Source organism: Astatotilapia calliptera, chromosome 2 (genome assembly GCF_964374335.1).
Source record: "Astatotilapia calliptera chromosome 2, fAstCal68.1, whole genome shotgun sequence".
Classification (NCBI taxonomy): domain Eukaryota; kingdom Metazoa; phylum Chordata; class Actinopteri; order Cichliformes; family Cichlidae; genus Astatotilapia; species Astatotilapia calliptera.
In genome coordinates, this window is record NC_137423.1 from 29,295,753 (window position 1) to 29,313,069 (window position 17,317).

General features: G+C 39.5%; 1 protein-coding gene across 1 annotated transcript in view; it reads right to left on the reverse strand.

Moving 5' to 3' along the window:
* Window positions 1-17,317, reverse strand: part of pdgfrb (platelet-derived growth factor receptor, beta polypeptide) — a 29,277-nt gene that overhangs the window by 2,258 nt on the left and 9,702 nt on the right. Inside the window, exons 2-22 of the mRNA XM_026192490.2 lie at window positions 15,396-15,470; window positions 14,479-14,796; window positions 13,970-14,227; window positions 13,691-13,821; window positions 13,131-13,296; window positions 11,069-11,249; window positions 9,866-9,981; window positions 9,558-9,681; window positions 9,209-9,420; window positions 8,699-8,793; window positions 8,489-8,621; window positions 7,356-7,460; window positions 6,932-7,042; window positions 5,337-5,493; window positions 4,913-5,079; window positions 4,472-4,584; window positions 4,023-4,145; window positions 3,689-3,800; window positions 1,409-1,508; window positions 1,207-1,312; window positions 141-430 (exon numbers count right to left, since the gene is read on the reverse strand). Of these exons, the coding sequence (XP_026048275.2) occupies window positions 141-430; window positions 1,207-1,312; window positions 1,409-1,508; window positions 3,689-3,800; window positions 4,023-4,145; window positions 4,472-4,584; window positions 4,913-5,079; window positions 5,337-5,493; window positions 6,932-7,042; window positions 7,356-7,460; window positions 8,489-8,621; window positions 8,699-8,793; window positions 9,209-9,420; window positions 9,558-9,681; window positions 9,866-9,981; window positions 11,069-11,249; window positions 13,131-13,296; window positions 13,691-13,821; window positions 13,970-14,227; window positions 14,479-14,796; window positions 15,396-15,444 (3,167 nt within the window). The 5' untranslated portion in view covers window positions 15,445-15,470. The remainder of the gene's footprint in view (window positions 1-140; window positions 431-1,206; window positions 1,313-1,408; window positions 1,509-3,688; window positions 3,801-4,022; window positions 4,146-4,471; window positions 4,585-4,912; window positions 5,080-5,336; window positions 5,494-6,931; window positions 7,043-7,355; window positions 7,461-8,488; window positions 8,622-8,698; window positions 8,794-9,208; window positions 9,421-9,557; window positions 9,682-9,865; window positions 9,982-11,068; window positions 11,250-13,130; window positions 13,297-13,690; window positions 13,822-13,969; window positions 14,228-14,478; window positions 14,797-15,395; window positions 15,471-17,317) is intronic.

The window sequence follows — 17,317 nt, forward strand, 5'->3', positions numbered from 1 at the left end:
CGGCTATTGTTTCAGCTCAACATCTGGATGAGTGGGTGTTTGGATGAAAAAACTGCTTGGGTTAAGCAAACACGAATTCATCTTTGTTTCAATCCCTGCTCTTGGCACACATTTGCAGCATCCTTTCAGTGACTCTGTACCTTCCAGGACTTTCCGATGGCACGTCAGTGAAAGCGTCTTCTGGCTTCGGGTCCGGAATGGGAATGATGTACTCGTTGTATGACGGTATGACTTCCTGTGCCTCTTGTCTGAAGTCTTGTCTAGGCCTTGAGTTTTGGTTGTAGGCATCCAGTGGAGATTGGAGTGTGACAGGAGATGGGGTGCCAAATGCTGGGTTGGTGATTGGAAAGGGTGAGGTCAGCTGAGGTTTGGTGCGGGCGACTGCCGGGTGGTCACTCTTCGTGAAGTTTTCGTTGGCTTGGTTGTATCTCTGTTGTCAGGAGAGAGAGTTTGATTACCTTAACAGCGTAGGAGCAGTCTGATGAGCTTGTAAGAAGAATGATGATGAGCATTTTAGTGAAATTACTTGTGTTTTTTATTGACTGTGACAAACCTAAACTCAGGAAGGGGTAATTTCTTTAACCTCTGATGATGATTTAATATATTCAAAAGAGAGCTACATCAATACTTACTGGAATAAATAAAATATTACTAAATAAATCATTCAGTATTTCTATTCTGTTTTCTGTTTGTCAAAAATATCAAAATTGTTAGAAAGATTTTTAAATATTGTGATTTCATTTTGAGGTTATATTGCCAACACTTTCTGAAAACACTTGCAACATATGTAATATGTGTTACTTATAAAATATGTATTAATGGTAAATGACTGTAAAAGAGTTTAAAAATATATTTAAATCACTGTATTGGTGGGAGGTAATACAAATACTGAATAAAAGAAGGGGTTAGGGTTTAGTGTGGAACTGCTTTATTTTAAAGAATAAAAAACAAGTAACTATTATTGCTAATGTCATAAGGTGACTGAAAAAGAACTTAAAAAACACCAGATTTCCATCTGAGTTTGGCTGAAGCAGAAGCATAAAAATATAACCATAAAACTGAAGTACAATTTGTTTTTGTTTTTTTACAAATTTTTTACAGTTCAATTTTAAGGTTAAAGTGAAATTACTGTGAAATTGCACCAATGTAAAGTACTTGAATGCTTGCCAATATCTCATCCAGCTACTAGGAAGTGTTATTATGTACCTTTTTATAGCTGTCTGTCAGCATATTCCCCACGCTGTGGACCAGAAATGAGAACTCGGGCCTTTTCTCATACTTTTCATCCCAGCATTTCTTCATAATCTCATAACTGCAACATGAGCAACATGAAATAAGGAAATAAGTGTGTTTCTTTTCAAAAGTTGTTGAAAAGGCAAGAAAATGTCACGGTGAAAGTGAGACTCACACGTCATCGGAGGCATGGGTGGGTTTGGCCATTCGGTAGCCTCTCTTCAAAGCACTGTAGAATAATTCATTCATGGGCAAATCAGGGTAGGGGGTCCCTCCTGCAGAGAACATTTGAGATCATTCAAAAGCTGACTTAGAAATCAGAAGCAAAGGCTAGGAATCTAATTGAGATCTGTATCCAACATAATGCAACCTTGCACACAGAATTACATTGTTTCAGCCTATGAGACACTGAGACATTGAGTGAATTTAATGGGTTTTCCAAGAAGCAGAACACTGACTTATTATTTCAACTTCAGTAAAGTAAAGTATTTATTCTGACCCAGATCTGTGAGAAAAATTGACCCATAAAGTCCAGTTAATTTCACATTTAGACAAGGAAATACAGAGAATTTCGTAAGTGTCTCGCTTACAAAAGTGGATTGTATGTTTTCACCACTCTTGCTTACAAGTGCAAACTGTCAACTTTGTTTTTATGGTACTTTCAAAAAAATGGTGAAAGGATGCTTAAAAACAAACAACAAAAAACTCACAATACTCTGAGTAAGGAAATGCTGATTTCAAAGCTTGACTGTGCCTAATTGGAAGACTGACCTCATATGAAGCTTCAAAGAAACTGGTACGTACTTGCAATCAGACATAGAACAGAAGATTTGCCATGGCCTCCTATACTCTCCTTTACTGTCACATGGAAATTGTATGTCTCTTTATTGGTTACACTTTAGGATAGAGAAGTTTGTAAAGAGTCCAGGAGAGTTCTAACCTGAATTGAAATTAAGATTAATACACTAACAATTCTGTTTTGCAGTGTTAGTCAGTAAGTGACTGGCTGCTCCCGTATGGGATTAGAACGATGCCCCCTTATCCCATAGTCCAGCCTATAATGCAATTCACACTTGTATATACGCAGCTAATCAACGTCGTTGACAGGCTATGACAGCGTCCTTATGTGCCGACACCTGTGTTTTAGCTAGCAAAGCGGCGTGGCTGATGTGGAGTGAAGCCACGTTAATGACAACGTGTACAATCATCTCCGATGATTGTACACGTTGTGTGGACTTTATACTAGTTTTGGACTTTATACTAGAGTGTGGACTTTATACTAGTTTTTAAATTGTGTCGATAGGCCACGTAAAACCAGAGTTATGATAAAAATATCTGCAATGTTTGGTTTTCTTCCTGAATATTATCATTGTTTATATTTACTGCAGGAAGAAACGGTAAAAACAGCGTTTTATTAGGAAAACGCTCGAAAGCACTCTCCGCCTGTGAACAAAAACAACACCAAAAAACCCCACCCTTTCCTATTGGTGGAAAAATGTACCATGTCGACAAATCAAAAAATGATATGGCAACATGGTATTTAGATGTTTAGGAAGAGGGAAGTTTTAGGAGTGACGGAGGTGTTTTGAGATGTGAGAGATTTGCAATGTTTAGTGCAAATCTTGTGTAGTTAGTGTGTAGTGTAGTCAATAGTTTTGTTGTGTGTCAGAACAATGAGGCGAATACTGAATGCTACAGGTGTTACAGGAGTGATACAGCTCCTGTTGTCAGGCCTGCAGGTATCAGGCTGTTGTTCTCCTTTATCTCATAGTGGACAGAAATTATTTTTTGGAGTGGCACAAATAATTTGTGTGGCATCAAATTTCATGCAGAAGAGCTGATTGTTCTGTAAATAGTTTGAAATGTATATTTAAAAAAAACACCTTGGCTGCATTTTTAAGTAAATAGCTGCAAAAAACTTTTCTGTTTGCATAACTCAGTTACTTTTTTGAAGAAGTAACTATATAATTAATTGCCCAACATTGGTCATTATACACTGTACAAAAAGAAAAAAAAAGTTTTGTTTTCAAAATTGGAGTTCAAGTTATTTTTACTTCCAATAGTGTTAACATACTACACAGGACATGAACAAGATTTTTTTTAATTTTCATTGTAAGTGGGTTAAAGCAGTTAATTAAAAGTAGTCTAACAAAAATGTAAATGCTGTAATTTGATTATTTTAATAATAAATAATAAATATAATAATAAACCATGTAACTTGGATGCTGGCATGACCACAGTGCACACGTCTGCTGTTGCTCACAGTTGTCCAAGGGATCGCTCAGGGAGTTTGCGTGTTCGCTCAGACACATGAAAATTTAGTGGGAACATTGGAACAAAGTGTCCTATATTATCACTTACAAATAAGGTGATTCTCTTCTACAATATGAATACAGCACTTCAGTAGTAGGACTAAAAGCTTTTTGTGTGTTGATGTGAGTGTGCCTGAACTGACCCAGTGTGAAAATCTCCCAAAGAAGAATGCCATATGACCACACATCGCTTAGGGTGGTATACAAATTATGGAAAATGCTTTCAGGTGCCATCCACTTCAAGGGAAGGAACGTCTGAATGAAAGAAGAAACACATCTTATTAAAGAACCACTGTTCCTAATTTGAAACATGCAACAGTCAGGAGGGCTAAAAGAGTCCAGCTAGAATTTATTTGCTGCTATTAAATTTCTGTTATACGCGGATAAAAAGCCAAAACAGGTGAAAACTTGTCAGAACAGAATAGAATAACTTTCCATAAGTTTTTCCATAAACCACTGGGTTTTTTTTATACTTACGTTGCCTTTAGAGATGTAGTTGGAGTCATGCATGATGTCTCTGGCCAGGCCGAAGTCACAAATCTTCACCAGCTTGCCCTCACAGATCAGGACGTTCCTGGCAGCCAGGTCACGATGGACACACTGCGGAGGAGGAAAACGAATATACCTGTTGTAATCATCATGAGGTTGCCACATAAGCACAATTTTTCCTTTTACATATTGCTGCAAATTTGGATGCTGATTAGCTGATCTCTATTTCTTCTGTCTTCTTTTGACACAGTCAGGCTACCTGCTTTCTCCAGTTTCTTTTCTCTGTTTCAAAATTTTTTTATGCTAAACTAAGCTTCCAATTCTTCTCTACATAATCGGAAAATTAAGACTAATTTTCTAATTTCATCTTTGTTTAAATGGGCACAAAATGGCAGTTATCTAGAAGGTTGAGATGAGTATTTTATAAAATATCATACGTTCTTAGAGGCAAGGAACTCCATCCCCTTCGCCACTTGGTAGCTGAATCCTAAAAGATCTTCGTAGGTGAGACTGGGAGAGTCGCTGATCACCAGGTCTAATCTGTTGACTCCTGAACACAGTGACAAGGTGAAAGGATCAGCAGGAGAAAAAAAAAAGGAAGGTGATGAACATGAATGAAGACATTGTCTTTTGTGATGGGGGAACTCTGGCTGTCCTGTGACTGCCTGGGTAAAAAGAGATCAGGCTCTTTATATGTTGCCACATTTGTCTGTACATTATCTCCAGCATTTGATCAGTTAAGAAAACACGTATTCATTAGTCTATTATATGTAAAGCACTGTGCTTTTCAACCAGAAGTACAGCTTATAGTGGCAGAGTTCATCATCCATCATGGTTAAAGTGATTTTAAAACAGTGGTAAACTGGCTCAAATCAAACCTTGTTCCTGGTAGAAGCCGTGTTGGTAGAGAGCCTCGTACGGAGAAGGCTGGATATCTGCATATTTGATGGAATCTATCTGCTCTTGCATGGGAACGTAGACTGAGGGCTCATCTTTGCTCATGTCCATGTATCCTCCATCACTCTCACTTCCGAAAGACACATAGCTGGAGGGATGGAGATATATATATATATTTATTGTGTCTGAAAAGTGCACTAAACTGACCTTAAAGGCATATTTGTTTATTTATGCTCCTTCATCATCTGAAACTTTACAACAGAAAAATATCCCCTTAGGAATCAATAAAGTATATTTACCTAATGTTTCAAAGTACATAAGAGGAGGTTTTAATAAAAAGAACCTCCCACATCATACAAAAACGCCCTTTGTGCAGCTCTGAAAGCTCCAGTCTGCTTCGCTCACCCTTTCCTCTGGCTGAGAGGGGTGCTTCCTCTGGAGATGAGACAACTGTAGTCCTGGTTTTTCTCAGCATAGTACTGCAGGAACGTGTGCTTGTTCCTGTGCAGGTAGTCCACCAGGTCGCCATAGCGACAGTACTCAGTCACCAGGTACAAAGGGCCTGTGATCAGGGAACAAGAAGTAAAACAATAACAATATTAATACAATATGTTCTTTATACTTGTATGTATTATGTATGCCTCATAAAATCAACTATAACTTTCAAAAATATAGAGCTTTTATACAGTACTTTTTTCACTGTGTGGCTGACTCTATGCTTTGAGCATATTTAACTGAGGGACTCTCTTTTGCTGCTTCTCTTTGCAAAAGCAGCTGTTCTAGATGTAAAAAAAACCCCCACTTGTAAGCTCTGATGTGTTACAGTTAATGCACTTGGCTGTTTTCTTTCATTCAGCATTCTTTAAAGAAATTCCACAGCTATTTAAAGTGCAAGACATGCCAACACTCATTAACTCATTATCCAAAGTGCAATGTAATGTGAATTATATAATCTAGAGCAGGAGTTCTCACATCGTTACCCAAAAAAAGTGGGGTGGGAGTAGAATAATGGATACTTTTTTCTGTTGTAGAGTCAGTAGAGTCAGGGATAGCTCAGTAGGTAAAGTGGTCGCCCCATGATCGGAAGGTCGGCGGTTCGAATCCACTTAACGGCTACCCTGAGGTACCCCTGAGCAAGGTACCGTCCCTACACACTGCTCCCCGGGCGCCTGCTTAGTGGGCTGCCCACTGCTTCACTGAGTGAATGGGTCAAATGCAGAGAAAAACAAGTAATTTCCCCATGGGGATCAATAAAGTATCCATTATTTTTATTATTATTAGTCAGTAGTGATGTGAGTATATTCACTATTAGATGTAGCAAACTTTTACATTTCCAAGGGTATTATTCTGAGAACCCTTTTGCTATGAATGGTAGAGTCACACTCAGAAGCATTGCATGCCATTTTAGGGTAAATCAAAGCACTGTTTTAAGAAGTTAGACAAGGGTTTAGGAAGTCTGGTGAGGTAGTATAAAGAGCCATTTAGAAAGGTCCATTTAAAAAGCATGCTATGGTAAATGGGTTACATCAAATTTCTAACAAACAGGCTGGTTCAAAACCTTATTTTTACTTGGTTGACTAATTTTGTCCATTTTATTATGCTTTCAGTTTCCAGTAGTTTTGTTTTTAATCATGTGTAAGAAAGCCAAGAATGCTTTTCTATTCCTTTGACCAGTGAAATAAACTTGTTTCTGTGCAAGAAAAGCAAACTTCCAAAATGATAAATTGTACTTTTCTATATTTAAAAAATCATTTTCTATTAGTCACATTTTCTTGTAACCTTTTGTACTGATTATTTTGATGGTAAATGTATTGTGACTTTAATGTTAAAAAAATATAGGCCAATCCAGCACCAAATGCCACTGAACTTCCCGCCTTTGACTTAAACAAATCTTCACCACTATTATCCGGTACCTTTTGCATTAAACAAAGCTAAAATGAGCAGACAGACATGTGTATCAAAGCAGTTTTCCACAGTTTGTCATTGTGATGCATGCTCACCATGTTTGGTACAAGCCCCTAGCAAGTTTACGATGTTGAGGTGAGGACCCAGATGACTCATGATCTTTAATTCTGACATCAGGGCCTGAGTTTCACTCCTTCTGGCTGTAGCTGGATGTCAGAAGATGGAAAAAGAAGGGAAGAAAAAGCTGGAAAAATTAGATGCATAAACTTAGGGTAGTTGGAAATAGATACCCTGAGAGCAGGACACACTGTGCCTTTGCCAAACTGCTCAATGACCTGTGAGCTATGACTTGAATCAGGCTGGCAAGCAAACTAAAGCTCAGCAGGCTGCTGCTCTCTATGAGCCCAAAGGAATATGGCACTGGTGTCACAACATCTGACAGCTATGCGGGGGTTCATATACTGTTCACACAAATTACGCACATGGCTTTCTGCTTTGTTTTTATATTGTAGGGCTTACATTTCAGCATTTTCACTGCCACCTTTGTGCTGGACTGCGAATGCGTGAGACCATACGCAGTTGCCTCGACCACCCTGCCAAACGCTCCTGATCCAAGAGTGCGACCTGAAACACAAAGAGGAGCTCAGAAGGACAGAGTCTGAATGGGGCCCACATTGGACCTGCAAAAGTAACGGAGACCATTTTTAACTAAAATATTGGTGTCAGCAAATGTATGTTATTTTCTGAAGAAGGGAAGATTATTGCAGATAAATAGTATTTATTAAGAGCATATGATGTTTTTCTCGATGTTGAGATGTGTCCTGTTTGTAGGTGAGCAGCTGACTATGAACATGTCAGTCATTAGACATGAAGGTTTAAAAGCTCTCTGTGAATAGGGCTTTAAAAATGAAGTGCCACTGGAGCTGATAAGAGACGTTTAACAAGGTTTGTTTAGTATTCCAGTGTCGACTGTGCCCAGACAACACAAACCACCCACAGCACTAGAGCTACCGGGCAAAAGCTCCAGTTTAAAATGTCTGGAAGCAAATGCATCTATTAAGACAAATAAAAAGTGACAAGCTGAAAATTTAGCTGTAGCTAACAACGAATTAGTGTCCTCAGTTGACTAGGCTAATTTTAATGCGTAAGATAATAAATATTTGTTCAATCCTCAGTGTGTTGATGCTTTAATAGATTTAAAACTCTGTTTTTTGAACCACATAATTTTTTTCATATTTTTTTAACCACACATAATATTTTACCATTTATGGAAAACCTCTATTAAAAAGGTTTAATGTAGTGGGAGAAAATTACAAAGACATTTTCTGTTCTGTTTCTTTTTTTCTCTTTTTTTTTTTTTAAATTATTTTTTAATAGTTTAATCTAATTTAATTTGGTTATGCCATTTAAATTTGTTATTATGCTTCACAACATAAAAATATGATTCATATTTTTATGTTGTTGTTGCCTTTGTTTTCAGCATCATTTGTAACACTGCAATTTCTGATCTTCATTAAGTTGGGTTTCCCTAATTTGCATGAACGGGAGCAGATTTAAGTTAAACTGCACACATGCAAGATATTAGGATTTCCATCAGGACTAGTTTTTTTTAGCTGAGCTTAGCTCATCATCTCTCTTAACTGAGGACTCACCCAGCACTAGATGGTCACGGCGCATTTCCCAGGCCAGGTCATAGGGCAGGTGGATGGGGTCCACGTAGATATACTCATGCCCATCCTGGCTCACAGATTCTATCACCTTCCATCTGATCTCATAGCGAGGTTTCTGAGAACAAACAGTATTGCTTTTGAAGAAAGGAAAATTGAAAAATGGAAACTAAAAAATGTTTGAGTTTCTCTTACCTTCCTCCAGATTGCAATGAGGATGATGAAAGACATGATAACAATGACCACTAAGGCTAAAACAGCAGCCAACACTGCCACCTGGGAGAAAAGGGCTGCAATAGGCAAGAGTACACAGAACATTAAACACAATATAAATAACATGAATCTCCACATGCTGGAAATTAATTTATAAGTATAAATGAAGCTATGTTTTGTCTAAGACATACAGTCTACTAAAGGATACAAAGTTTGCTTTGTGTCTCTATAAACTTATCAGACTTTCCTATAGTGTTTGTGCAGTTTAAGCCAAATACAATTTAATTTAATCCTATATTATCATTTACCCATTTAATAGTAAAGTGGCATAGTCTATATTTGTATAATAAAAAAAATGACAAACTTAAAGTATAATGTTCTATAATATCCTTCATCTATCCTAATATATATATATATATATATATATATATATATATATATATATATATATATATATATATATATATAGATAAATAATCCCATGACACCTACAGCTGAATACCAGTTTGATGTCCCGCCTGCTGATGAGCCCCTCTTGATTGCTGGTCTCACACCGAACTGCGGCCTGCTGAGGTGTCTGGAAGGTCAGCTGGCTGCGAACCTGACTGACCTTTCTTGTCTCATTGTAGCTCACGTTCGTATGGATGCTCAGCACCTCTGGCTCTGGTGTCAGCGGCTTCCACACCTCTGTCTGGTTGCTACACCTGCAGAAGAACATTAGATCGGAGGGTGAAATATTTCCAGTCAAATACAGACGCACTGAAAGCAAAGCGTGTTTTGGTCAGCCACCTAGTGTTCCTTCTGTGACAGTTCAATGGAGAAATGGGTGGTAGGGACTCACTTGAGCATGCTGCCACAGCTGTACCATTGTATGGTTGGGGCTGGCACCCCTTCTGCAACACAGGTCACCAAGTGTTTTTTCCCTGGGAGACTGTGGTCGGTCAGGTCTTTAATCTGAGCGGGAACTAAACACAGGGTGGCAGCAGCCATTAATCATTGCTGACTCGGAGAAAAACACAATCTGTCCTCAGCTTTTTTCCATTCACAAACACCACTTTCAGACAGTCGGTCAAAAAATATAAAACACCACACAAAACCCCACAGCACACAAAACACGTGGGAACATTTCAGCTTAAAAAAAAGGCTCACCTTGGACCTCCAGGTCAAAGGTCATTTCCTTTGAGTCGTCTCCATTGGTAACAAGGACAGTGTAGAGGCCCTTCTGGTCTGTCCTCACCCTCACCAAGGTGAGGACACTGACATACCTGAGGTACAAAAAATTCATTTTTAAAAAATAAAATATACACTTTTTCTTCCAGTACTGAAAATGTTGACTATTTGTCTGGAGAAATCAAAGCTGACTGGCAAAAAGTTACAAATTTAATCAGACCTACTTTAATAAGAGACACAACACTCTTAAACCAAAAAGCAGCAACACTGTTTAAAATGTAAATAAAAACAAAATGCAATGATCCATGTGTAAAATCATTTTTTTAATTTTACTGTTATGTAAAAATATTGTAAATTTAAATATTAATTATGTTTTTCATGTTCTGTTGTGAAAAAATGTGGTTATATAAAATTTCTAAATCAGTGAATTCTGTTTGCATTTACATTTCATACAGTGTTCCAGCTTTTGTGGAAATGGGGCTGAACACTAAATGAACTGTTCTTTAGATATGAGAGCAAACTCATTTCTAAAGTCTTCAAGAGACTTTGTAAGATATGAAAATATTAAGAAGCACCCCGGGTTAAAATTTTAAACAACACAAAAGAAGATATAAAGTTTATGATGTACCTCATTATCAGGGGACATGACAGTTTTGTCTCATGTGTTGTACATAGCTGTCAGCATGGAGGTGGTGACTTTTTCTCTCTATTTGTGAACTACTAGAAAAAAAACAGCTTGATGTTTCTCTTTCTTATTTATTACGGCCGGAGACTTCATGGAACTCGTTAACATGGGTTGTTTCTTTCTAGCTACCTATCATCATCCCTGTGGTTGATATCTCACTTAGATATTTAATGTGTGTTGGCAGGAATGTGAAAACATAGCCTTCAAATTTAAGCTTTATTTGACATCCGTTTGAAAGACACAACTCAGTAAGTTGTGACAAGCATTTGGTGTTTATGGTTCCTGTGTGATGAACGATGGCGTCCAGCCCTCCAGAGGGTATCGTGTTTCTCTCTGTGGAGACCCTTATCTGGCGATGACTGACAGGAGCAGACTGACCTGTGGAGGCTGTCGCCCTATCATAGGTCCTGTGCTAATTGTTTAAATGTATCAAGGCCGTAGACGTGTTTGGGTGCTTTGTGGTGTGCGTGAAACTAAATACTGGTTGGATGTTCTACCTTATTTCATGCTCTTGTCTCGTGTTGATGATTTTGTCTCCCTTGATGGTGGCGCCATCCTTGGTCCAGTAAACCTGTGGGGGAGGGTACGCCTCCATCGCCACTCTCAGCTCCACGTTCTCTTGTAGCTTGACGGAAATGTTTCGTTGCTGAGGCGGTTTGATGTCCACAAAGCCGTTTTCTAACAAGAAAAAGAGCAAAGTATATATGCAATGCACTAAATGTAGTAAATTATTTTTCTCTTTAGCTTAACTACAGTACTGTGAAAAAGTCTGTTGCCAAAGCTCATTTTTTTACATTTTCCTAGGAAAATAAAAAACACATGTAGTGACTTATTGATGCACGTGCAAACATTCCAAGAGGTACAGCAAGTATTCTTCAGGAATAGTTCTCTCAGACTACTTAATGAACATTCAAGGTTCTTCTTTAGATGTTGGCGCTTTTTGTTTCATGACAGAGTATCAGCTGTATTCTACAGATGGCTGTAGACTCTCACTGCTTAAGTCCCGTTGCCACTGATTTTCAGTCCAGTTTGTGTGTAATTTGGCATACTTGAGTCTTTTCCTTATTTCCTTTCCTAAAGAATGGCTTCTACCACTGAGACCATTATGATGAGGCATCAGAGAACAATAGATGGATCAAATAAAGGCAAAGATGCATCTCTCAGATCCTGCTTCAGGTCTTTGTTGGATTGTTTTCCTATTTCTTAAAGACATAACTTTCAGGTCCTGTTCATCTGCTCTAGGTTATTTTTTAGGCCTGTGACTTCTCTTTTATTCTTCTCTTATTCAGATTTCCTCAATTTTTTTAAGGACATGCTGCACATCCTGCTTAGGTATTCCCAGTTTTTGGCTAAAGCCTCTTTGGGAATCACCTTGTCAGTGCAAAAATACTATTTTATGTCTGTCAAACTGTCTTATCTTTGGAATTTTTCATAGCTTTAACCAGAAAACAACAACAACAACAACAATAACAACAACAACAGGATGATGCTTCAAAATACAATTTAAAATTGGACAGAAAATGAGTTGGAAAAGCAGCCAGTATCAAAATCTTAATTATCTTAATTTTCATCTTAAGGAAGCCTGGAAAACTATTACTCAAGACCACTTTAAAAGAAATTCAAAGCAAGTCTGTCTCCTAGGAAGCAAAATATAAAGACATAAGAGGTGGCACAAGACTTTTGCAGAATACCTACTCTCCACTCCACTGATATTTTTGCAACCAAAGATTTTGTCCAGGAGAGCAGTGAGACTGAACCAAAACCAAAACTCTGCAGGCCAGAGAATAAAAAGAAAAATCCTAAAAGATACTTTCTAGTTTCACATAGCTGGGCTCTACTTTCCCCTGTTTCTATTCAGACTGCTTTTCTTGGTCTAAGGCTTTTTGATGTGACCATTTCTCTGTACAAAACCATTTATTAAGCTGCTTCTGTACTGCTGCTCTACATTCTTGAACCTCTGTGGTCAGACACTATGCATCTTTTCCACTGAGATGTCCAGTGTCCACCATTAAACTGTCCTGGCCTCCTGTCTCTACTAAACATGGAGCTTCGAGCTTGTATAAATATAACACACCTCAGTGCAGGTGGAATAAGCATTAACTGACCTATACGGCATGCAGTGACGGTCAGGAGACAGAGCATTAAGAGTACATATGATGAATCCCGCTTACCTTAGCAGCTAAGATGCTGACTTTCTGTATGTTAACATTTGAAGTCAAACCCCAGTTACATAAACACTGTGAGTCTAAATATAAAGTTGCTGTACCCACTGATTTACAGCTCTGTTTCTCAATGTATCACTCGAGGGATCCACACCGTGTCAAAAGTTTATTTCACACTTTGAAGAAAAACAAATAGAAGTGATCTTCATTTCCTTTAAAAGTAACTCCTCTCCCACCGTAACATCCAGAGGTTGACATAATAAGCAGTCTTTCCTATGTCAGCAAAAGGTAATAATAATCTGCACAGCATCAGTTTGTTTTACTTTTGTGTCTATGTGTGTGTGTGGGAGGAAGGTGGGAGAAAGGTTGGGGGTGTGCAAGGGGGGTTTTATCTTACCAAGCACAGTGATGTTGACGCTGGCAGAGGCTCTCTGGTCTTGTATGCCCTCATGGACGTGGCAGACATATTTTCCACTGTGGTCCACCGTGGCCTGGGAGAAGACCAGGCAGGAGCGCATGCTCGTGGGGGACAGGACATCAGTCAGTGGCTCATAGAAGTCAAGCTTAGAGACAAGTACAAGAATAAGATGTGATGTTTTAATATGAATTTATTGAAATCGGACTTTCAGTGAGCTCTTATTTTTGCAGTCAGACTTATTAGGAAAAGCTGTGAGTTTGTTTTAAAACATGTTCTAATAAAGCCATAAAAATAAAACTTCATCATCAAAGATAAAACGGAAACATTTCAGCTTCGCTGTTATCCAAACAAGGACCTACAGAGACCCAGTTATTACAATACCAGCCTAATGTGAGCTGTGAGTAAAGTTTCACAGCAGAATAAAAACTATGAGGTGTGTCTCCACATCTTGATATAATTTGGGCTTGGTCCAGAGGCCTTAGAGTGATCACAAAGGGAAAACGGAACAATAGCGCTTGTTCTGCTCCACTCCTACTCACCCCTCTATTGGGAATATCCCAAGAAAAATTCACCAGCTCCACTCCGTGCACTGTGCAGTTTACTGTCAGTGGTTCACCCTGCTTCAGGACCGTCTTCGAGGCATTGATGTAGGCGTCAATGGCCTCTGGGACTGGGACGAGAAGAGAAAACACAAGGGAGAAGTGAAAAGGGTGTGGTAATGTAATGTAACTAAACAATAATGTCTGCACTAAGGCTGATCAAGTTATTAAGTTGGAAAGAACTACTTCTAAAACAAGCTCTTCAACCTGAACACCTACCCACAATGCTGAAGACATAGAAAGCCTGAGACTCTCGCACTTCCTCGTTCAGCTTTCCCCGACACACATAATTCCTGTCCTCCACCGGCGCCTTGTAGCCCTCACTAGGAACATACACCCCACTTACGGGTATGTCAGTGTCCCTCTCGTGCAAGGTGACAGTGATTTTTGGATTGGTGACCACACAGGGGATGGTGCTTTCTTCACTGGTCTTTGTTACCATGCCGTGAGAGCTCTCTATGAACCACACGTCAGGATCTGCAGACAGACACATTTTTTATGACAAAAAATATTTTTCTATTGATTTACTGCGTCTTCCTCAAAGAACTTCCTGGAGGTTTTTCACCTTACTCTTCTTCAGAGCGCTTTCAAAATCACAGTGTTTTCAGAAGCTCTTTATTTACATGCAGCATGGAACTTAGACAGTTTTTGTTCAATTGTACTGTACAGTTAGCTTTGCAAACTCTGAATCAGGAAGGTAAACCAAAGGTAAGCAAACCAGGCCCCACCTGGGACAAACACAGCCACCTCCTCTGTGTCTCGCGTGCGCTGATCAATGCACTGATACACGCCTGTGTGCTTCCAGCTCACATTGAACAACGTCAGAACGCTGGATGTGGCTCCGCTTTGCACGATCTCGTAACTCTGGTGACCCGGTTTAGATGGTTCCAGCTGAAAGTACGGCACGTCGTCCATCTTAAACTTCCACGTGGTCTCCCCTGAGCCGCTGCAGGTAAGGGTAAGAGAGGAGCCCTCGGCCAGAACAAACTCTTTGTCACCGGGCGTGATCTCCAGGCAGCGCAGCTCAGTGCAGAAACACAGCAGAGCTGCAGTTTGCACAGCAAGACAAAAAAAGGTCAGGATGGAGGTCACAGAGACTGCAGCAGGAGGTGAAAGGTTAAATCAACAGTGTTAGTCCTGCGCTATCTTTAAATGATGAAGGATGTGAGTTGTCTGCAGCAATTTAGTGGGAGGGCGACGACGCCTTGTCACTGATAAATACATTTAAATTGAAAGAGGTGAGTGAATGCATCAGTTGTGTTGTGAAATCCCACAGCTAATGAATCACAGAAGAAGTCGCTGTATTCTTTAAACATTCTGAACAGAATGACTTCATACTTACTTAATAAAACCTGAAACATGCTGTCCCCATAATCCTGACCACATGTTTTGCAAATTTAATAAGATATAAGTTATAACCCATTGAATTATATCCATTTTTTATATTAAATTGTTATATTAGATATCCAAATCATATTAAGTGTGATTTGTTATAAAAGAGTCCCAGTCTTGCAGTATCTATTTCCCCTAATTGTAAAATACTCCATCCAAACTTAGCTTCAAGCTTCTTGCTTCCCTGCAAATGACTTTTGCTTCTTCTTACACAGTTTCACTTTTTGTTGCTGAAGTAAAATTTAGGCCTCACCTGTAAATGTGACTGTTAGGTGGAGCGGGGATGCTGTCACCTTCCTCATCACGGAGGCCTTCAAGTCACTTTGTTCTGCAAAAAGAAAAACAAACAAACAACAAGAGTGATCCTTTTCAGAAGTATTTTGCCTCAACAGTTAAGTGAAAATGAACACAACAGCAAAATTCTGTTTTCTATTCAAATCAATGAAGACAAATCTTGAACAGACTTAATATCTGTCCATGTGAGGATGAGCTTCATATCATGATGGATTGGTTTCTGCTCTCGCAGGCTCCACAAAGTCAGGTTAAGTGAGAAAATAAATTGTGTGTGTCAGAACAAACGGCGTCAAATGAAAGAGAATGATACCAAACTATGCTTTTCTCCCACTAAATAGAAACAAAAAGTATTGAGTTTGTTATCAGGCTGCTTTCTTTAATAGCGACTGGCCCTCACAGAGAAACTGAGGTACCGATGCAACTCATCAGGTATTTGATGCCTCGCTGCACCAGGACAGAGCAACAATGTCTGGCTCTTTTTGTTCCCGGTTCACCAGCATTCTGCCCGCTAACAAACGGGTCACTGTGTTCGGCTTTGCAACGCGCTCGCTGGCAACAATGCTGCGTCCGAGCTATTCCACAGCCATGCTGAGCCATTAATTGGTTTTGCTAAAAACAAAAGTAAAAATGAGGGCAGTCACAAAAGCTGCTGACAAAGCAACCTTTGAAAGGTTGCTATGGTTTGGCATTACTAATAGGGTATCGAGTTGTACAGCAAAGCAATGTCAGCATCAATGGATTCAGCACTTGGGGGGGTCAAAGTTGACCCATGCTTACCATCATTGAAACTGTTATCAAAGACCTTGAAGTTCTAATTGTACAGCACAGTGAGAGGCCAAAGGAAAGTGGGGAGAGGTGGTTTGCTGTTATGTTTAGGATAGGGGTTAAGGCCTGCAGCACAGAGGCGTCTGGAAACAGTTAAGGATGGATCACAGGCCTATACGAGGGTGGGAAAAAGAGAGGGCGGAAGACTGATTCTTGGGAAGAGCGAGGGTGGAGAAGGAAGAGAGGGAGTGAGCCAATGGAAAAATTGTGAAATGTATCTCTAGAAATCGCTCCCCAATTTAACATTTTTATAAGATAATGTACACCAATTGCACCACCTCTATTTTAAGAAACTGGGCCATTTTCCTGCATTACATAATAGAACACATGTTTTGAAGATTACATCTCTCCATCTAATCACGAACAAAAAGGCTTCACGCTTCATTCATCAACTAAATATCTTTGGCAAGACCTCCTTTGCTGTATCCATCGAGCTGCACAACGTTACTAAAGGTGGTGTTTTGAGGTTTAAACAAGACGACACAGCTGATTAGTTTGATAGTGGTGGTGAAGCACAAAAAGTTCTGTGACTAACCCAAGGACATTTACTCAAACCAGATACATGTTGTCTCTCTAAATTAACTGCCTCTGGCACTTCCGCTCCCAAAACGAAAAGCTCACAGCTCTTGAGTTGCTCCAAAAACATGACTGGTCCATTTCCTCCCCTGCCTCTTGCTTCCAATAAAAAAGGGTGAAGGAGAAACAGACAGAGAGAGCAAGAGCGAGTGAAAGAGATGTTATGTTTTTATTGTGTCGTAGTTCATTCACATGTGCACGTAAACATTCTTAGTGGCACATAATGGATACTGGATGCATATAATGTACACACAGACACATGCTGTACAAGAGTCCTGTCATACATACAACTTACACACACACACAGAAACACTCGCCAGACCTCTCCTGCCTTTTCCCCTTTTTGTCACTGATTTGGGTGTACAGTTCACATTCCCACAGAAAAACTGAAACTTTCCCAGGGCTGCTGATACACTGGGGACCCTGCTGGTGATGACGGCAGAAGAGGAGGGGTCACCTCATCCCCGGGGGACCCCGCCA